Source organism: Colossoma macropomum, unplaced genomic scaffold (genome assembly GCF_904425465.1).
Source record: "Colossoma macropomum unplaced genomic scaffold, Colossoma_macropomum, whole genome shotgun sequence".
NCBI lineage: Eukaryota > Metazoa > Chordata > Actinopteri > Characiformes > Serrasalmidae > Colossoma > Colossoma macropomum.
In genome coordinates this window covers 36,193,412-36,215,846 of record NW_023494790.1, presented here as the reverse complement: position 1 = coordinate 36,215,846, position 22,435 = coordinate 36,193,412, and the positions used below count along the sequence as shown (strand labels likewise).

Here is a 22,435-nt window from a genome sequence, read left to right as displayed (position 1 = left end):
AGTGGGACTTTTAATTTGAAATCGAAGGCGCACTGGGATGTAAATATAGGAAGAGGCAGGGACTGAATTTCGATTGAAATTCCTCTTTTTGAAGTTCCTCTTTCATTTAAACCGCCTCTGTCCTTTAAACCGGTCAGTTAGAGTGAAGACCAGATGAAATAAAGTATAGCGAACACGTTTATAATCTAACTGACCATATTCCTGAGGACGAGGCTCGTTTGTGGATTATATTTTCGTGTTATCGATAAGGAGGGGCTGACCGACTCTTCAGCTGCGGATTCGTGTTTGTCTGTCTGTTTGTTTGTTTGTTTGTTTACTTCAGGTTTTTCTGCCTGAATCTCTTTAATAACGTCTGTAAACCAAGTTAACTGAGTGTTATCCGTACAAAACGGGCCACTATGTCCACGACGACGCTGGAAAAGAGCCAGACTTTCTCTCGGTAAAGCATGTTTTCATACGTTTAACCTAAACTGTCACTCTTTAATATGTACTATATCTGCTAATGTAGCGCTGGACTCACTTAAAGGGGAATTCCACCTGATTTTCAAATGTTTGCATAATTCCGTCGTTGAGATGTAAACAAAGCCATTCAGGGTGGTTTAATATGAAATGGCTCTTTTGTAGAGAAACTTACAGACTCAGATGTCTTTACAGTGGTGCTGATAGGAACCAGAGGTCAGTGTCTACAACACAAATATAGCCATTTTATTTCAGTGAACCTGTCTTCTGAGGTTTTATGTGCAGAGTTGATGAGGGTAAATACTTTTGTTGGGGACTATTTTGCCTTAGAACACCCTGCATGTATCCTTCCACCAAGAACGGGTTAAAAAAAAATATATTAACAAGACCAAAACTTTATCCCAAAACTATCATCAGGCAGGGTATTCATAACAATTTTGTGTAATAATTTCTGTGTGGCAGCTTTTAGAGGTGGACGCCTGTCAACAAGGGTGATGGTGGTGAATGGAACCAGGGGTCACCATGTCCACAACACAAATATAGACATTTTATTTACCATGCAAAACCATCAGTGAACCTACACGTGTCTTCTGAGTGTGTATATGAAATGTTGATGATGGTAAAATAGTGATAAATCTGAAAAAAAATATATTTTCTTTGGGGACTATGTTGCTTTAGAAGGCCCTGTATGTACCTCTCTCCAATTAGTGTATCAAAAAATGTGTTTTAAGCCAAAATCTTATCACAAAACTACGATAAAACAGTCTCTCAGGTAACACATCATGTTTATTTCATATAATAACTTCCTTTGAGGGAAGTTTTAAAGGTATAAACTTCCCTTTAAAGGAGGCCAAATGTCCAAATGTCACTCATCTACCAAAGAGATCTACAGTAACATTACAGGAAACCTTGAGTTTAAGAGCTTCTACAGTGTTGTATAATACAAATAATAATATAATATATAACTATATTCTTGGTTCTATGTAATAATATTGTAGTAATATTACAAGTATTACAAATAATACTGTCTAATTGTAATCAATAATGCTTATGTAGCAAATTAGTCATTTTCATTATGTTGTATAAAATTAGTGTAAAAGTCCTGTACACTTTAAAAAAGATGGTTCCTCAAGGGTTCTTTAGTAAAGAAAATGATTCTATGTAGAACCATGAACAGTCAAAGAACACATGACTAAAGGGTTCTTTGCATGTTGAAAGGGTTCTTCAGATTGATGGAGAATGCGCTGTAGATGGTTGCTATATAGAACCTTTTTGAAAATGGTTCTGTATAGCACCCAAAAGGGTTCTTCTATTGATACAAGCTTGACATCTATATAGAACCATCTACAACACATTCTCTATCAACGTGAATGACACAAATAGCCCTTTAATCATGCATAGAGTTCATTGAATGTTCACAGTTCTATATAAAACCATGTTCTTTACTAAAGAACCCTTGAAGAACCATCTTTTTAAAGAACGTAGTACTACTGTATGTCTTTTCTCATTAGGCACAATAGGGACATGATGGAGTTAGTGATACTTCTGGGACACAGAGAAAAGAATCAGATGATCAGAACTTAATTAGCCTGCTTGCTTGATTGGGGCACAACGGCCCCTCGACTGAAGGGATATTTCTACAGAGTCTGACCACTTATGGTAGATATGAGGGGTGAAAAGTAACTGAATATGGATGAAAGTGATTATTTCACAACTACAAACACAGAGATGTGAAGATATACCATGTGGTGTTCCACTGGAATAGTACCCTATATCATTTTATAGCGTTTGTGCTTAACTGTTTACTTTTATTGAAGCTATTAACCATATCTAACGCACTGTTTATTGTATGAAACAACACTTATACATATTTACATTTTATTTAGGGGCTTTTGGTGTGCCAACCTGATTTAAAGCTTTTTTATTAGATCAATATTACATTATTTCAGCTTGTGAGTGAAACATTTGTATACTTACACCCAGTGTTGTCACTGTTCTGCCACAGCTTTCTGTCAGAAACATTAGATTCACTGGTTTTGTTAAGCAGACAGTCTTTGTGGGTTAGTTTTATGTAACCCAGATTTACTAAGTTTCTCTGTTGGTTGAAAGAGGAAGTCTTGGTCATCTGATGTTTAGGACAAGGAAGTGAAACCAGAGCCAGTTGAAGGGCAGCAGGGCCTCTTCCTGTTTCGTCCATTATATCAAAACAAGACTGCAGAATGCCTAACATGTAAATTAAGCATTTATCTTCTTTTTAAATTTTAGAAAGTAGAAGAGGGTATTTTGTTTAGAAAAGGAAAAAGCATCTTACCATCATACCAAAGATTTTAGGCAGTAGGACGCTGGCAGTTTTGCGCTCATTAATGCCATGGATAAACACTGTAGTCCATCTGTTTCTCTGCATACTTTGTTAGCCCCCTTTTACCTTGTTCTTCAGTGGTCAGGACCCCCATGGACCCACACAGAGCAGGTACTATTTGGGTGGTGGATCATTCTCAGCACTGGAGTTTTTTAACACTGTGTCCACTCACTGTCCACTCTAATAGATACTCCTACCTTGTCAGTCCACCTTGTAGATGTAAAGTCAGAGACGATAGCTCATCTGCTGCTGCACAGTTTGTGTTGGTCATCCTCTAGTCCTTCATCAGTGGTCACAGGACGCTGTTGGCTGGATATTTTTGGTTGGTGGACGATTCTCAGTCCAGCAGTGACACTGAGGTGTTTAAAAACTCCAGCAGCACTGCTGTGTCTGATCCACTCAGACCAGCACAACACACACCAACACACCACCACCACGTCAGTGTTACTGCAGTGCTGAGAATGACCCACCACCTGCTCTGTGAGGGTCCATGGGGGTCCTGACCACTGAAGAACAGGGTAAAAGGGGGCTAACAAAGTATGCAGAGAAACAGATGGACTACAGTCTGTAACTGTAGAACTACAAAGTGCACCTATAGAGTAAGTGGAGCTGATAAAATGGACAATGAGCGTAGAAACAAGGAGGTGGTCAAAATGTTATGCCTGATCGGTGTGTATAAGACACTGTTATAAAGTCCTATAACTGGAATTCAGAAGCTTCAAAACATGACAGCAGTGTTGAAACATGTTATGCTGTTGTGTGTTGAAATAAAATAAGTGCATTTGGCTGTATTAAAAAGGTTTACAATTACAGTTATACAAAAGCTCCATAGGAACCCATTCATTTGCGACTGTCATGAGCGCCCTCTAGTGTCAGACCATCCCAGAGTGGTTGTTCTTCTCTCTAGAAACTCTCTGGTGAAACTCAGTGTAAAAGTTCTGTCTGTACAACCCACAGTGAGATGGAACTGAGCGGTCTAATGTTTTCATGTCGGTTTTTCCTCAACCGAGTATAAAGCACAAATAAACTCACCGTTCCATTAGACCTTCATTTTGTAGCACTTGAACAGTCCGCTTTGCTGCCTTTTGGTGGTATTTACTTCCTCAATCCATAACCACTGAATCATGTTACTTCCCTTCAGGCCTACACAGCAAGGAACGGTGAACTCAGTGTTGAATTTAAAAGAGGACTTCCACAGATTAAACAAATCTGCATAATTCATCTACTGGGATGTAAACAAAGTCATTCAGAGTGGTTTGATGTGAAATGGTGCACTGCTGATAGGAACCAGGGGTCATGATAATTTAATGTACTATGAAAACCACCAGTGAATCTACACGGATCTTCTGAGTTTTTATATGGAATGTTAAAAATAATGAAAAAGGGGAAAATTAATTGTTTGGGGCCTATTTTGCCTTATAACAAATGTATTAAAAAAATAAATAAATTTTAGTCCAAAATGTCATCACAAAACTATCGTTAAAAAAAAATCTTTGGCATCACGTAGAATATTTTTAACCATGTAATAAGTTTCTGTGAGGAAGCTTTTAGAGGTGGACGTCTGGTTCCTATTACCAGCACTGTGAACAACTCTGACTCTATAAGTTTCTCTGTACAGGTTTTTTGAGCTTTAGCTGTACATTTTCATAAGTTTGATCAGTTTATAATCATAAATAGTAATAATAGTCTTGCTGTACAGTTAATTACAGTTGATCTTGATTGCATGGTTTTGTGGGCTAAAACATTGTGCTTGTGTGGAATACAGTGATGATTCTCCTGAGTAACTCAATTTTCGGTTGTATCTCCTCAAATCAGCAATAACGTGACGAAGCTGGATCGTCTGAACGTCCGGGTCAGCAAGCTGCTGACGGTGGCGGTGCATGAGGTCCTGGAGGTGGTGAGAGAGACGGTGTCGGAATATCAGGAGAAGACGGCGCGGACGCAGAGGGAGAACGAGAGGCTGCGGCTGAAGTTGCGGGACGCCCTGGAGCAGCTGGAAAGAGAGAGAGAAGGTGAATGTTAGTGAGTGAACGTCTCACAACAGAGCAGAACCTAATCTAGGCAACAGGAACAAGTCTTGAACATGGTGCCAGTGAGCGCTTTGTTTGGGGCGATACATCATTTCATATAATTTGAAAAATGTACAGACATTTTGAGGGGCAGGGGCTCAAAAAAAGGCAATAAAAAAATAAAATTTTTTAAATTTATATAATTTAATTTACAGCATATGGCTGATAAAAGGCAGTCATGTTGTAGAGGACAGTAAATGTAGTGTCGAATCTTTCCCAAGTCAAGTCAAGTCAAGCTTTATTTATATAGGGCTTTTTATAGCAGGCATTGTCACAAAGCAGCTTTACAGAAAAATCCAGGTCCGAGCCCCCATGAGCGTCGCCAATGGCAACAGTGGGAAGAAAAACTCCCTAAGAGTAAGAGGAAGAAACCCTGAGAGGAACCAAGACTCAAAAGGGGAACCCATCCTCCTCTGGTCGACACCGGATAGCAAACAATAACACGAGCAAAAAAAACAGGGAATAAGGTTTTAACATTAGTCTAAAAGGGGAAATGCAGGTGAAGCAGTGGCTCTGATTGAATAGTTTGACTCTGTGCAGCAGCAGCATCATCAGGAGGGTCAGTTCATGCAGGTGAGGTTTGCACAGTGTTGTACAGCAGGAAGCTCCATTGTAGTTGAACTGGTCCAGAAGGCTGGCGAGCAGTGGGCACCCAAACAAGCCAGATGAAGCAACAGCATCAGACGCACAGGATGTGCAGTTATTCAGCTCAGCAAAGAAACCACAGACAGTTCTGTTAAGAGAGACAGATTATAGTATACAGTGTTAACACAGTGCTGCAGAGACTCCGGCAGGTCGAGCTGTTACAGCCTCATTAAAAGGGAAAGCAAGAAGGTCATAGAGACCTGAGGCTCCCCGAGATGTCAGCACCCCTCTGCTCCACCGTCAACAAACCTGAGTGAGTGCGTGAGAGCAGCATGATGACATCACTGATGTTGTCAGTTTACCATAATACATAAACAGGAAAAACGAATTACCAAAGGCTCGACTAAACAAGCTGGTTTTTAGCCTAGACTTGAAGACTGAGGCTGGGTCTGAGTCCTGAACACTGACTGGAAGGTTATTTCAAAGTTGGAGGGCTTTGTATGAGAGCCCCCCCCCCTTTGTATGAGAAGGTTATTCCAAAGTTGGGGGGCTTTGTATGAGAGCCCCTCTGATGTGACTTTATTCATTCTAGGTACTAATAGTAAGCAGCACCTTGTGATCTAAGAAGGCATGATGGTTCAAAATAAGAGAAGTTCACTCAGGTACTGAGGGGCCGTTTAGAGCTTTATATGTCAAAAAATAAAGCAGCAAATAAAGCAGATGGCAGTCCTACCTAGGGGTGGGCAATATGAGGATATTATACTGTTATTGCGATAAATTATGTCACAATACACTTTTCTGAGCATATCATAGATATAAAACTACATGTTTCATTACAAAGTGAACATAATTAGGTCTGTTTAACTGGATATAGTGCAGTGCAGTTTGTAAAACATTGAATAAAACCATTTGTAGTTGTAGATTTATTATTATTATTATTGTAGTATTTCCAAAAGTGGTATTACACATTTTTTTGTCTGTTCCGTCTTGTTTAATCTCAGAAAAACTGAACATTGTGATGTGTATTGTTTATCATGAAAATGTCTGGAAGAATCATGATAAAATTCAGGGAACTGAAACTCACTTATCTGCATATACGGCTATATCATTAATCACTACACTACTTACTGTACATATCATCGCTGTTGTATCTCCATTTTTGTCGTTTTTCATTCTTTGACATAATTTGAAAATACCAGTTGCTCTTTACGTTTTCTGGACATTTCATGACAAACAGACCAACAGAAATGTTCCAAACTTACTTAGAGTAAAATATCTTTACATTAACCTACATTGAAATTTAAGAATAGTTTTCCCTTCACCTGAAAAGTTACTATTTTGGAGATGCAAGATTTTGATCCGACAGCGATGATGTGTGAGGAGGACTTTGTTACCTCGCAAAACTTCAAGATCCCCTCTGCCCTGGGAGTCTATGTGTACATGCCTGCACAAATTTCACTTAATATTCCAGAGTAAAACAGCATGTTTAATCAGTGATTAAAATATGTATTTAATTTTAAGTAATTTTGCCTTCCATACGAAACATTCTACGATTCACTGTAAGTAGTCCTTGGGTCTTTTTGCTTGGTGGTGAAGTATAACCGTAGCTCATGTGAATTCATTGTCATTTCCTTTTGTTTTTACCTTTGCAGTGTCAAGACTTGCCTCCATCTCCTTGTCGGTCAATAGCCTGTCCACTCAGACTCAGCCGACACCTGGCTCAGATGTTTCCTGTTTGAGGCAAGAGTCCACTTCTGCTCAGCCTGAGGATCCAGTTGTTAAAGGAGAAGAGCTCGGCCACGCTGTAGAGGCAGAGACGGTTTGTGACCTGAGAGTGGCGCTAACGTTAGCCGATATGTGTACATCAGAAGCGGAACATGACAGCAGTACAGATCTGACCGAAACGCAGCACAGTGCGCAAGCTTCAGATCGCTTGCCTGCGGACCGGGCGCCAAGCATACCTGTACAGGACATTAAAACTGAATCTGCTGCTGGGGAACACTCTTCCCCACAACAACAGATGTCCCAGGTCGGGTTAGATGATGTTGCTGAGGACCTTAGTGACCCTGCAGCAGGACAAGATCTCATTGGTACAAGCTCCTATGGTATTGTATTCGTCCAGTCAGATCTCAGTACAGCTGGAAGGTGCATGATGACTGAAAGGAGCGCAAAGTCGGCCATGGAAAGGTCCAGGAGCCTGCAAATACCACGGGGTGTGGAGAACCATGGTTGCAAAGTAGGGATGCCTCTTGATTCCTGTCTCACAGCAAATAAAAGAGTCCATGGCTATGGATAATTTACCCAGTATGTAACATGTAAATACTAAAAAGCATTGGGCCAAGAACAAACACTTGGGGCACACCACAAATAACTTGGGAAGATCTTCACTGAATATAACCGGTTCTGAAACAGAAACCAGTTATAAACTGCATTGAATGTTAGAATTTATCATTTTGAGGTGAGAGATTTTCACCTCTCATACCTCTAAAACCCTAACGATACCCATCTCTGCCACCAGGTGTGCGGGAAGACGTTCAGTCGTGTGGGGAACCTCCGGATCCACGAGCGATGTCACACCGGAGAAAAACCGTACTGCTGCCCTGTGTGCGGCCGCTGCTTCATCCAGGCCGGAGACCTAAAGAAGCACAAGAGAGTTCACACCGGAGAGAAGCCCTACTACTGCCTCCAGTGTGGCAAAAGCTTCAGCCGGAGGGAGAACCTCAAACGGCATCAGAAGATCCACATAGGACAGAGTTTACATCACCAGCGTTTATGGAAGGGCCCTCAGTAGGGCTGGGCGATATGGCCTAAATATCATATCACAATATTTCTTATGTTATCGCTGGCGTTACGGTATTTGACTGTATTTTATTTCACAGTGCAGCTTGTATGAGAAACGTATCGCCCAAAGACAGCAGCCACTGATCAATCAAGAACAAAACGCCACACTGTACAGGCCTGTTACATCACTTTTTAGGAGGAGTGGTGGGTGTTATGAAAATGTTTGAATTATATGTAGACTGCAGATTCTTTTATACTTTTGCTATGAGCAACTTTTAATATTTAACAGAAAAATACTGTCAATTAAGGTTTTGAAAAATCAATTGGAGCATGAATCAAAATCTGATAGACCCAAAAATTATCCACTTGAAGTGATGTTAAGGCATTCAAAAGACATTTTTACATGTCCTGATGTGATCCAAAATGTCAGTACCAGAGCAGACACAGGTATACTTTAACAAATTTAATGGAAATTTTTGCATAATTCCTTGGTCGCAGTGTGAACAGAATCATTCTGAGTGGTTTGATATGAAATGGTTCATTGTAAAGACTCAGATGTGGTGATAGGAACCAGGGGTCACCATGACTACAACACAAATATAGACATGTAATTTACTATCCAAATCCACCAATGAACCAACAGGTGTCTTCTGAGTTTTATATGGAATGTTGATGATAGTAAAATAGTGAACAATCTGAAAAATAAGCTTTCTTTGAAGACTATTTTGCCTCACAACGCCCTGCTTGTATCCCTCCGCCATGAATGGATTGCAATAAATGCATTGACAGGACATTTTACGCTAAAACATCATCACAAAACAGGCATCAGGCTGAGTATTCATAACCACTTTGTGTGATAACTTTCTGTGAGGGAGCTTTTAGAGGTGGACGTCTGGTTCCTATCACCACCACTGTGAGCAATTTGAGTAAATCTGACTTTAGCTTCTCTCGAACGGAGCATTTCACGCCAAACCACTCCGAATCGCTTTGTTTACAGCTTAACCATTTAATTATGTGGAACTTTTTTATTTTTGGAAAATTTGGTGGAGTTCCCCTTGAGGCCTTATCCAAATCCAGTCCTTTCTTAGGGCTATTTTACCCTATTTATTGCACTGTTGCACTGATTTTAAGACAACCAAGACCCGCAGCAGTGAGGCACGTTTTCATAAGTTAATAAAACGGTTCAAATGTCTGGAGGAACTATTTTAAACTGAAAAACGAAAACAGCCCAGCAGCGCTTCACTGCTTCACTCATGGTAGAGCAACCTGAAAATTAAAACTCCAGTAATCTTTGGAGGCGTTGGGTCGAGTTTTTCGGACTATGTCATACGACTTTACATATTAACCTCATACTGGTGGTGTAGACAGATGTATATTTTTAGGTGGGCCTGTCAAAAAGTGGGTAGGCCTGTTTGGTAGATACAAATTAGCCGTGCAGTCGTCGGCCTTCCTGTTTCAAAGTTTTTTTGCGCCCTATGGTAATATAACCAGTCCGCCAGAACATTGAATTCACATAAACACAACAAACACTGCAACACCCTTGACTATGAAGACCATCACAGCAAACTTAAAAGCCTAAACCTAATCACTGAAGCCACAAACATATTGCCACATAAAAATGTTTGTCCATTCATATCTTTCCTTTGATGCACTGAAGTAACGTTAGATAGTAGCTTGGACATTTTCACAGTCTATTTCAGCTTCTGTAGTAAAAGAGATGAGAACACAAAGCTGACACTTTTTTTTTTTTGTTTTGGGTGAGTAGATAATGACACTATCAGGGACAAAATTAAATTTTTAGCCTCCCAGGTACATCTTTTACCTGCAACTGGAGCTTCAAACACAGGCGTATTATAACGAACTGAAGGCTTGGAGCAATGGTGGATAGCAACAGTTGCAAAGCAGCGATTGGAGGGTTGAGGAAAAGAAGGAAGATCATAGAGGAGCTTATAATAATTTGATTGGTCAGTCGTGGGCTGGAGGTTAGGGAACCAGCCTTGTGACCGGAAGGTGGCCGAATTGATCCCCTGAGCCGGCGTGACTGAGGTTCCCTTTGAGTAAGGCACCTAACCCCCAACTGCTCCCCGGGCGCCTTGGATAGGGCTGCCCACAGCTCCAGGCGAGTGTTCTCACTGCCCCTTAGTGTGTGTATTTACTAGCGTGTGTGTGGTGGTTCACTGCACGGATAGGTTAGATTGCGGTGGTGAAGTATCCCCATTGTGGGACTAATAAGGGTCACTTAATCTCCCCATTTGATTGGGTAGGCTTCTGATCAATCTGGGTAGGACCAGGCCCACCAATGGCTATGCCCCTGCGTCACACGCACAGGCTCAGAAAAAAGGTCCAGCTCGATTTTTACGCTTCAAATGCAATATCAACATTATACTGATTAGAGTAGTAGATAATTCACTCACATCCTTGAAAGACAGGTCCTTCACCAGGTTTTAACTGAGTTCTCTTTCAGTTCTCTTTCAACACACTTGCAATCATCAGATTCAGAGACGAAGCACAACCCACGCTACAAAATGTTCCTCCGCTCATTGCATGTAGTTACACATTTCCACCAGAGAGGGCTCCAAATCCCCAAATCTTACATAGTTCAGATTTAACAAAAGACAAAAGCCGTAATCCGAACAACCCTAATTTTACATGATCGTGGATGTCATAGACATTTCACTCGCAGAGATTTTCAGGGAGGAGTTGACCTGTGCTCTGAAAAGTAACAGTGATTTATTTTTTTTTCCTCATTTTCGTCTTTTGAAATGTAGCTTTTCCATTGTGTGACAGCGAATTACATCAACTGCAGATGATTATGGATTTTATCATGATTTTATTCATCTAATAAAGAATCTTCCAAAGATGTGTTCCCAGGATTTTTTTTGATTTCAGATATTTTGACTTTTGACATTTGTTCATCAAGTTTTAAGCTTCTTTCTGTTTTTGATTAGATAATTTCTTTTGATTTATTGCTCAAACCCAGTGTTTTATTTTGGCCTGTAAGTGTACATTATTCTTTTAAAAAGCTATCCTTGTGGGGATAACAATGGCATGTTAGTGTCACAGTGGTGCTGAGAAGGGACCACCACCCATATAATGTCAGGTCAACAGGGGTTCTGTGGTCAGAAACTGACCAGTGACGAAAGGAGAGGGGTCAGGGGGTGTATGAGAAATTGTGCAAAATGGCAGATGGGCACATATCACCTGTATGTATACATATAAAATAAAGTGGACCTATAAGACGGGTGGAGCTCGTGAAGAGATCAGTGAAGTGAAGTTATCACTTTTCTTATTATTAGTAGTTGTAGTTTGTATAAGAACAAGTACGAACACAGATATCGGAGGGGTTTATGTATAATAGTGGGAGAGGGGTAAAGGTGGTTGGTGACGTCATTTGCCCCGCTCCCCTCCCTTTCTGGAGAACTCTGATCTAAACAGCATCTAAAGCAGCCTGAGGCAAAAGTCCACATTACACTGTAATTCTGATGAGAGATTAGATAAAGGAGTGTTGTTCTGCCCCTGCGCTCTGATTGGTTACTCACAAGCAGTCCGGCCGTTCTAGAACGCTAACATGGCCAATCCCAACGCAGGAGAGGCGGGGCTTGTCGGAAAACAGGTGGGAAAGAAAATATCCGCAGGTGACTGTAAAACTGTGTTGGCGATTCGTTCACTCTGATCTCTCAGCACATCATTTAATAAAGAAACTAATTTGGGTATAAAGACGTTATTGAGTAATTTACCACAGCATGACTGAGTAAAACAATTATGAAAAACACTCATTCATAATTTGTGAGCACTTGCTGGTGTCTTCTCCATCTAAGACTTGGTCAAGACAGTTACAGCTTAATGCAAATTATATGTAAATTATATGTAAATTATCAGTAAATGTATATCGCTGTTGTCAGAAAAAACCTCGTATCTCCAAAATTGTAACTTTACAGGAGGAGGAAAAAACCTACTTTACTTTCAATGTAAGTCAATGGAACCAGACTTTTTCCCAAGTAATTTTGGGCCGTTTCTTTTGGTCCAATCATCATAAAATATACACACAATGTAAAGAGCAACAGGTATTTTCAAATTATGTCAAAAAGTGAAAAATGACAAAAATGGAGATACCAGGTTTTCTTCCGAGAGCAGCGATATACATTTACTGATTCATTGTTTGGGTCTCATTAGCTAAGCTAAGTTAGCTAGGAGAGAGGAGCCAGCTAGCGTAGGCTTAGCTATGAGTCTACAGCTCCAAACACCACAGAACAGGCTTAATTTCGGCTTTTTGCACCTCCAACGCCAGCCGCTCGACTTCGCTCCCTTCTTTATCATCTGAACTTGTGTCAGTTCAGTTTGTTAGTCAGAATCGAATCTGTTCTGTGGTGAGCAGAGCTGGCAGCATGCTAGCTAAGCTAATGCTAACCAGCTACTCTCTCCTGGTTATCAGCGCCATTTAACAATGATAAACTGGTGTTAGATTGACGTTTATTGAGTGGTGGATTTAATATTGTGCACTCCTTTCATTTATTTGCCGTCTGTGTAAGTGAACTGAACCTATTTGACTGTTTTCAGGTTTTAAATAACGCAGCACGAGGCAGCGGCACAAAACTGACATAACCATAGTATCAGTCAGCGAATAGCTATGTCGTTCCACCGTCCCGCTGAACGGTTCTGTGACCCAGAATACGGTTAACTAACTGTGCCGAGAAAACATGCTGAGCCTGGTATTTAAGTGTTCCGCGTCAAACCGTGTCCGTGTGGAAACGCCACTAGAACGGTTACCCTCGGTGCTCAAAACTGTTCGGCCCTGCGGTGGAAAAGAGGCCAACCTTAATTTTTTTTGGTTTACTCTCCTAATTTGTTAAAATTACTAATACAAATCTAGCAACACACTATTTCTTGTTAATTTGAAGTCCTACAGCCTGGAGTCTTTTGCCTAAAAACTTCCCAGCATTCTTAACAGTTTTGTTGGTTTCTGTAAATTAATTTCTCTAATTTATGAATTTAATTTTCCTTGCAAAATGTTATTTTTGTGTCATAGCATAGTCTCAGGTTAACGTGAATGTTTTAGTTATTCTCGCCATGATGGTGTTCTGTGTTCAGGTTTATCTGGGGTGCATTCAACCTCAAAACGTTGTGCACTGTTTTGCTCTGACTTCCAGGTTGAACGACATGTTTTGTTGAAATGGTGAGCGACAGGTTTTCAGGTATATTTTCTCTGGTTTAATGGGTGTGTCAGAGGTGTTACCCAGTCACCAGCGACGTGTATATAAACCCAGCCATATTAAAAAGGCAGCGCACACAATGGATTCTAATGAAGTCCCCTACAAATGTGGCCGCTGCAGCTTGGTGTACGCAACAATTGAAGATGTTAGCAGGCATGTTTAATAGAATAAGCTAGAAGGACGACAAGAATGGCCTTCTCAGCTGCCACAGATGCAATGCTTATGTAACACAACTGGGTCCTCAATATGCCACCACTTCTGTTTGAACGCAGCCCTGTCCAGTCTATCACTATGAATGCTAGCAGAATAGCAAATATGCATTAACTATTAGAGTCCTCAAATAATGGGTGATTATAGACTATAGTCTATTTATTACTATACAAAACAATCCATTTAATATAATGGAGTAGTTTCAATTGATGCAAATACATTACATAATATTTGAAACTAACCTAACTAATTCAAGTGTAAGCAGAACTTGTGAAAGTAGAGCAGCTCAATGGAAACCACTTATAATGGTTGGACTGTTTGTGTTAACTTGCTGCAGAAGTGTGGATCACTGAAAATTAGAATTAGTATCTGTAACTCATCTTTTTGTAAAGTAAAGTCAACTAATTCAGTTTACAGTCCAGGCCGCCACCATGTCTGGTAAGATTGACTGGAGACGGGCGAAACAAGCCCTTATCTCATGTCACAGCATCCTCCTCAAGGAACGTCACAGGCCTCAAATAGACACAAATGCTAAAGTACTGTAGGCGTAAGAAATTTACTCTTAAAATTTTCTATATTAAAAAGATTCAAATTTGATTATGGGAGATAATCTACATCCCTTCCAAGTACCAAAGGCAGAGACTACTAGAATTAAAATGAACAAGAGCTTACTAGGAAATGCTTCTTTCATTAGGTAAACACAAAAAATGACGCCCAAGGTGAACAAACATTCAACACTTCATGTGTGTATTTGCTTTCAGAAAAGGCTGATGATGAATTTCAAAGGGCTCCCTACTCCCTACACAGTGCATTGCATTGGTCAGTCTGTATATTCTACACCCCAACAGTGAATTTACACCGGTCAGCCATAACATTAACACCGCCTCTGTGTTTCTACAATATTTGTCTATTTTATCAGCTCCACTGACCATATAGGAGCACTTTGTAGTTCTACAGTTACAGACTGTAGTCCATCTGTTTCTCTGCATACTCTCTGTATACTTAGTTTGTGTTGCGCTGGTACGAGTGGATCAGACACAACAGTGCTGCTGGAGTTTTAAACACCTCGGTGTCGCTGCTGGACTGAGAACCAAAAATATCCAGCCAACAGCGTCCTGTGGGCAGCGCCCTGTGACCACTGATGAAGGACTAGAGGATGACCAACACAAACTGTGCAGCAGCAGATGAGCTATCGTTTCTGACTTTACATCCACAAGGTGGACTGACAAGGTAGGAGTGTCCAATAGAGTGGACAGTGAGTGGACACAGTGTTTAAAAACTCCAGCAGCACTGCTGTGTCTGATCCACTCAGACCAGCACAACACACACTAACACACCACCACCACGTCAGAGTCAGTGCTGAAAATCACCCAAATAGTACCTGCTCTGTGGGGGTCCTGTGGGGGTCCTGACCACTGAAGAACAGGGTAACAGATGGACTACAGTCTGTAACTGTAAAACTACAAAGTGCTCCTATATGGTCAGTGGAGCTGATAAAATGGACAATGAGCGTAGAAACAAGGAGGTGGTGTTAATGATATGGCTGACTGGTGTATATTCAGCTCAAACGACCCACGCAAGACCCAAGCCGACCAGTGTCGGAAAACGCGTGGGAAACAAAATTATCAACAGGTGAATGTGAAACTGCGATGACGATTCGTTAAAGATTTTTATCTTTAAATACATAATGATGTATTAATGAGTGCAGATGAGGAAGCTAGAACCAAATTCAGAGACTACGGGACGAACGAGAGCGTACTAGGAAAGGCTTTTTTCACAGGTAAACACAAAAATAAAACGTCTGTAATGCGATACTAATAAGCGTCCAACGTTTACCTGTGTATTTACCTTCAGAAAATGCTAAAGCTAACGGATTTGGCTGACGTTGCGCTTGAAAAGCGACCCGCGGAGGCACAAAATCTACATATTTGTGATAAAACTGAGTAAAAATGAGCCAAAATGATCGGAATGCAGGTGAACAAACGTCTCCTCAGGTCGTCTTGAAGGTTTCTGAGAGCAGATTCGTGTTAAAGGCGCAGGCGGGCTTTGCGGAAGTAGAGAGAGCTTCTTATTCGAATTCTGTCGGTCCACCTTAAATGGTGCAGCAGTTCCATTCTGGCGCCTGAGGCCGTTTCCACCATTTAAGGTGGAACGGCAGACTTCGAATAAGAAGCTAAGTTCGTAGAGTTGTGAAACGCTGCTGTGTTGACAGACCAGCTTTGGTAAGGCAATACAGAAACTACACCGCCGTAATGTTGTCATTTTTTCCGTTTTCATTTGCATACGATTAATAATAGTGACAGAAGCTGCTTTTCAGCTTTTTAAACGTTTATTCTCGTCAGTCATGACTTGGAAAGGTCGACAGGAGCTGTGAGGAGGTGCTATTAGGACATTTTACAGTGTTTACATATATTTTAAAAACCTTATCCTCACTAATAATCCGCTTCTGGTGGCTAAACCATCTGTAAGAGTGAGTAGAATCGATAATGACATTAAACAGAGCGTTAAAATCGAATTTTTTAAGCTTATTTATTGTGTTTTGTACTCATGCCAGATGTGAACAACCACAAATCTCCTGTTCCTGCTCTGACGTTTAGATGAAGAAGCTCATGGTGAGACACAGTGATGAAGATCCATGGAAAAATCCTGCATCACTACCTGTCCTGTAGTGCACCTGTGGTTAAGGAGGGCTTCCTGTACAAAAAGGTGGGCTATATGTAGAAAAGATGGTTCTTCTAGGGTTCTTTTGTAAAGGGAATGGTTCCGTTTAGTTCTATATAGGACCATTTCCTGCTTAAATGGGTCTTTGCATGGTGAAGTTGTTCTTCAGGTTGAAGGAGAATGTGTTGAACATGGTTCTATATAGAACCTTTTTAAAATTAGTTCTGTGTAGCACCAAAAAAGAACCATTTTCAAAAAAGGCTCTATATAAGAACAGATATACATCAGTATGAAGAACAGTTCCACCATGCAAAGAACCATTTGAGCATGGGATAGGTCTTGATAGATCTCATGAGTTCTATACAGAACCATTTAATGCTTAAAGGGTTCTTTGCATGGTGAAGTTGTTCTTCAGGTTGAAGGAGAATGTGTTGAACATGGTTCTATATAGAAGCTTTTTAAAAATAGTTCTGTATAGCACCAAAAAAGAACCACTTTCAAAAAGGGTTCTATGTAGAACTCATATACATCAATCGGAAGAACCATTTCACCATGCAAAGAACCATTTAAGCATGGGATTGGTCTTGATAGATCTCATGAGTTCTATACAGAACCATTTCATGCTTAAAGGGTTCTTTGCATGGTGAATTGTCCTTCAGATTGAAGGAAAATGTGTTGTACATGGTTCTGTAAAGAACCCTATTAAAAATAGTCCTATATAGCACCAAAAAAGGTTCTATAAAGAACACATATACATCAATCTAAAGAACCATTAAAGCATGAAATAGATCTATATAGATCTTGTGATTCTAAATAGAACCATTGCCTTTGCTGAAGAACCCTTAAAGAACCATCTTTAAGAGTGTAGGCTTGGGATAAATTGCAGTGCCGATGCCAAATCACCATAGGAAATTCTTTTTAGTCCAGGCTTTGGCTTAGTCTAGGTAATCTGGGTCCGAGAAACTGTCCAAAAGTTTGTAGACACCTGCTCATCCAGCGTTTCTTCTGAAATTAAGGATGTTAGTAGTAAGTTTGTCCTCCTTTGCTGCAGTAATAGCCTCTACTCTTCTGGGAAGGCTTTACACTATATGTTGGAACATTGCTGTGAGGATTTGATTGAGCTTCAGTCAGGTACTGATGTTGGATGATCAGTTCTGGATCACTCCAACTCATCCCAAAGACATTCGATGGAGCTTCATCACTCCAGAGAACGCAGCTCCACTGCTCCACAGCTCAATATTGGGGGGCTTTATACCCCTCTAGTCGACTCTTGGCATTGGGCATGGTGACCTTAAGCTCATGTGTGTCCCATTCTATTGGTCAGCACATTTCTAAAGTGATCTACAAGCATTTTTATGGTGACTTAGAATAAAATCTCTGATTTTTTCCCACTTCTCCTAAAAAAAGTTACCATTTTTGAGTTTTGTGTTCGACAGCAATGATATGTTGGTCAGTTATTCTGCCCCCTGACCAGCCAGCTGATCCAATTCAGATTAATGTTATTAAAAACAGTTCTTTTTCCCTTTTTGGGTCACTTTAACTCTGTCCAGTATTAGCCCATCCAGTGGATTAGGCTATGGGTGGTAGACCTATAGTGACAGTTATCTTAAAAAAATAAATCCAATATTAATAATGCATGTTTGATAGCATTTTCAAGTAGTTCTATACCTCAATCTGGCATTAGAAGCAACAATATGTTGGTCAGTTAATCCGCCCCTGACCAGCCAGCTGATCCAATTAAACGTGTCTGTTGACCAATCAGTGAGTCACTGAGTGCTGTTACATATGAGAAAACTAAAATAACTCATGATTCCCATTTCCGCAGTACTGCACACACTTAAAAATGATGGATATTTAGTAAAGAAAAGGATTCTTCTGTTGTTACAAGCTTGACATCGAAACAATATGGTGCTATATAGAACCCTTTTCGAAAATCTTAGCACATTCTCCATCAATCTGTAGAACCCTTTCACGATGCAAAGAATCCTTTAATCATGCATAGGGTTCTTTGAGTGTTCATGTTTCTATATAGAACCATTTTCTTTTTAAAGAACCCTTGAAGAACCATCATTTTTCAGAGTGTAGGCTACAGTGAGGTGCTGTCAGAACAAAGCCTGTACATCCAAACCGGCAAATTGACAGGACGAGGATAAACATTCTTCAGTTTCAACGGAAGTTAATAGAACGTGATCATATCTTATTATGTAAAGAGCAGCTTGCATTTTCAAATCATGGGAAAAAAAAAAAAACGACAAAAATGGAGAGATAGGTCTGCGTTACGACAGCAACGATACTGTATGCTGCTTTTGGACCTTGTGTGTAAATAGTACAGTTACACAGATATTGAGTATGATTGATTCAGACAAAATGGGACATCAGTACAGTTGAAAAGAATGTTTTCCATTTTTAACAGATGCTCACAGGCAGATTCTATATAAATGGGCAAATGCAGATACTGTAAATGGGCTAATTCAGTTACAAAAGAAATATTTAGGGACAAATTTAAAAATCAGAATGGCTTTATATATTTATATACCTGACATAGTAAACCTGGGTGTGATCTTAGACTCTGAGCTCTGTTTTATGTGCATGTAAACACAGACACTAAACCAGCTTTTTACGATTTGAGAAATGTCGCTAAAGTTCTGCTTTTTCTATCTCAGAGCGACGCAGAGAAACTTGTTGCATTTGTTAAAGCAGAGTTGATCACTGTAATGATCTTCTTACTGGACTTCCTAAAAAAAAAACAGTACATCCTTTACAACTCGTACAAAATGCATCAGCATCCTAACAAAAACTTAGTCATTTTTTTGGGGAAAAATAAAATCTCAGGTCATTTTAAAGTGCAAAAATCCCTTGCGTTCAGTTTATTTTCATAAATTAATTCTGAATCAAACTGAATTGTGGTACTGAGATTTTCTGATGCGCTGAATCGTTTCCTAAAGGAATCGATTCAGTTTGAATCGTGAGGTCAGAGATTTTCACCCTTAGTAAGCCGTCCTGGTGAACTCTGTGTTCTGTCTGATGGCCCCGCAGGGTGAAGTGAACACCTCCTATCAGAAGCGCTGGTGCACCCTCAAAGGGAACCTGCTGTTCTACCGGGACCGCCCGGGGGACAGGGAGATTTTAGGGGTCGTCGTGTTGGAGGGCTGCTCTGTACAGCTGTGTGAATCGGACGAGCAGTTCGCCTTCTCTCTGGTGTTCAGTGAGACCGGCCTGCGCACCTACAAATTCTCGGCCGAGAACCAGAAAAGCCAGGAGGGCTGGGTTAAAGCCCTCCACTCAGCCAACCACAGCTTCCTCTCCATCCTCCTGCAGGACCTGCGCCAGCAGTATCTGGGTAAGACAGGACAGAGTCCAGCGTGGGTCACTGTTAGAGCTCAGATCATTTTCTTTGAGAACATTCATACCTTTCAAAAGTTTTAAACTGCTTTTCACATTATTAACACTTACCAATACTTATACAGCAAAAATATTATAAACTATATAATAACGTTTCACTTATTATTTAAATAGTTTGGAAACAAGAAGTAATTTAATGACAATAATATACTGGCATTATTTTATTTAAGTTTTCTGCCTCCATATTTGATGAACACATATTATTAGAACTATTTATTTAGTTCTGATAATACTAAATTTCATCCTCGATATGAACTTCCTTTCTGAATATGAATTTTATTATAACTTCATTCTAGGTCTGAATTATATTTTAACCTTTATATAGGCATTAAGATTATCAGAACTTCATTCTAGGTATTAATTTTATAAGAACTTCCTTCTGGATATTAATGTTATTATAAATTATCATTTTGTCTTCCTACTTTTGCACAGCTTTCTGTTAATTATTTGAAACCTGTGAAGTTCATTTTATTTTATTAAAATCATTTTATACATTTATCTGCAACCGAATCGAATGAATGTTATTGAAAGCAGTGTTTTTTCCTTTTTGGGTCCCTTTAACTCTCTCCAGTATGAGCCCATATAGTGGATTAGGCCATGGATGGTAAAACAATAATGACATTTATATAAATTAAAAAAAATATATAGTTTTTCCGATATTGATAATGCATGTTTGAGGTATTTTAATAGTGATTTCAAGCAATTCTATTCCTCAGTCTGGCATTAGAAGCAGATGAAATTTAATTTTTAAAATGATTTTTTAATAACTAGAAGGCATGAACGCACTATTCCAGCAGACTAGGTGGCGCTGAGTGCATTTAACTCAGTAGATAAGGAGGGAGCTGCTTTTGGAGATTCGGATCCTTTTGACATCTGTGAAAAAGTTTTGTTTGCTGGAACACAGCTGCTTCGTCATCTTGGTTGTTGTCATGCCAACAGCAGAGGCGACCATCATTGGTCCGAAAATATTCATGTCACCAACGAAAATTTGCAGAAATCTAACAGAGGATAAACAAAATAATGTTGTATTTTCGCCTTCTGAAAAATTGTGTTTGTTATGCAAGATACCGTCATGCAAATGCTCAAATTAGTTTATTTTCACCTGAATAAATTGCATGAATAAATCACACAGTGTCTAACGGCCTTTACAGTGTACAAAAATGTGGTTCTGATGTAAGTAGCTAATAGTATTTGATCATTTTTCTTTTGCACTATAGTGAATGGTGCATTTGTATTTTTTGTGTGTGGTTAGTTTAAAAAAACAGCACATCTGGTTAGAGATACACTTTATTAATCATAATATATTGCTTCTCGTATCGTCATGGTGACACAGAACAGCTTTATCGAACATTGCATTTCCATATCGTGCTCATCTAATATGTCTTGGTATTCTTGTCTTACAGAGACGGCAGAAGCATTGGGAGTTAAACCGGTGGACTGTTCGCAGCTGGTGAAAGAGAGCATGCCTCATTCTCAGAAGCCGTATGTAACCTCAGTGTTTTACGCTGTGCCAGGCGCGAAAGAATCAGGGGGTCTCGGAAACAATCAGCACCTTCTGGTCCCACCCCCCGGTGCCAAGCACGCCAGCAAACGCTCCCCTAAACTCTGGCCTAAACGTCATGCTCACGTCATGCCCCTCAACGGCCCACCCCCGGCCCTTGGGGAGTGGTCAGAGCCCACAGAGGAGTTCAGCAAAATGCACGAGGACTATGGCAGGGAGGTTAGGCAACTGGTGGCCGACTGGCAGAAGAAAAAAAGGCGGGAAACGACGGCCATGCCAGAGGAAGATCTGATTGATTTGGGTTAGATTGGTAGAAAAATCAAATTTACCCAATTTTCCCATTTTTTCAGATGATGGTTGATCAGCCAGTGGCTGTGTTTACATGCAGATTTTCAACAATCCAATTGAATACATTCCGATTATAGATTAAGACTGAAGTGTTTATTCTCACTCTACTCAACAATCTGATGGAAAATCTCTGTTTACATGCTTACTACAAGTAATCCGATCCAAAATTATGCACAGTTGTAGAGAACCACTTTAGACGTTGCCATGACAATGAGCACCACGTGAGTCCAGTCAGAGCGAGATGAGCAGCAGTGAGCAGTGCTTGTGTTTTTAATGACTTTAAAATGATGTCAGACTCAGGAAAACGTCCTTCACATGTCCTTATTAAAGAAGGCCGAGAGGAAGACGTCGTGTTCTGAGACACATAAGCTGGACGTCCGTCCCACCGCCGTCTTTTAAAGATCAGAGCATAAACTTCGTCTCCTCTGCAGACCAGTTTCTGCTCCGCCATGTTGAACGGTATAAACTCTCACTATGACGTGACGAACATGATCAGAACGGACTTAAACTTTCCGATAGGGAATGTAATCAGATACAGGCGTTTACACGGATATTATTCTTCTATTTAACAGATTATTTACAGGATCACCCACCTCGATCAATCAGATAGAAATTGTATTCCAAATGGCCCCGATCAGACTAAACTATTCTGAATGAGGTGTTTACATGGACATATTCTATTCAGATTGAGCTATTAGTCGGATTATTAACGGATTATTAGTCTGCATGAAAACGTGCTGCTGTTTGTTGTTTGAAGTTTGCTTCTTTAATTATGCACTGGAGCTACAAAGCTAATGTAGCTAACAAATAAAGAGACTTTATGACCCACCAGTTAGCATCATGCATGTCT

General features: G+C 40.1%; 2 protein-coding genes across 8 annotated transcripts; both read left to right on the top strand.

The window, feature by feature from the left end:
• LOC118809710 (zinc finger protein GLI4-like) lies at nt 1-10,083 on the top strand. The gene is made up of 4 exons (XM_036573242.1): nt 1-439; nt 4,634-4,830; nt 7,125-7,708; nt 7,991-10,083. Exons 1-4 carry the CDS (start codon nt 399-401, stop codon nt 8,261-8,263), a joined length of 1,095 nt encoding a protein of 364 aa, XP_036429135.1. The 5' UTR covers nt 1-398; the 3' UTR covers nt 8,264-10,083.
• Nucleotides 10,084-15,197: 5,114 nt separating this feature from the next.
• On the top strand, nt 15,198-21,925 carry LOC118809708 (sesquipedalian-1-like). Of its 7 annotated transcripts, none has more exons than XM_036573238.1 (4): nt 15,198-15,305; nt 16,228-16,379; nt 19,371-19,674; nt 21,140-21,925. In XM_036573238.1, exons 2-4 carry the CDS (start codon nt 16,299-16,301, stop codon nt 21,541-21,543), a joined length of 789 nt encoding a protein of 262 aa, XP_036429131.1. In that variant the 5' UTR covers nt 15,198-15,305; nt 16,228-16,298; the 3' UTR covers nt 21,544-21,925. The 7 variants fall into 7 exon arrangements, with proteins under 7 accessions (XP_036429131.1, XP_036429134.1, XP_036429130.1 ...); XM_036573241.1 differs by having other exon boundaries at nt 15,199-15,305; nt 16,271-16,379; XM_036573237.1 differs by lacking the exon at nt 15,198-15,305 and adding an exon at nt 15,347-15,453 and having other exon boundaries at nt 16,271-16,379.
• The last annotated feature ends 510 nt before the right edge of the window (nt 21,926-22,435 follow it).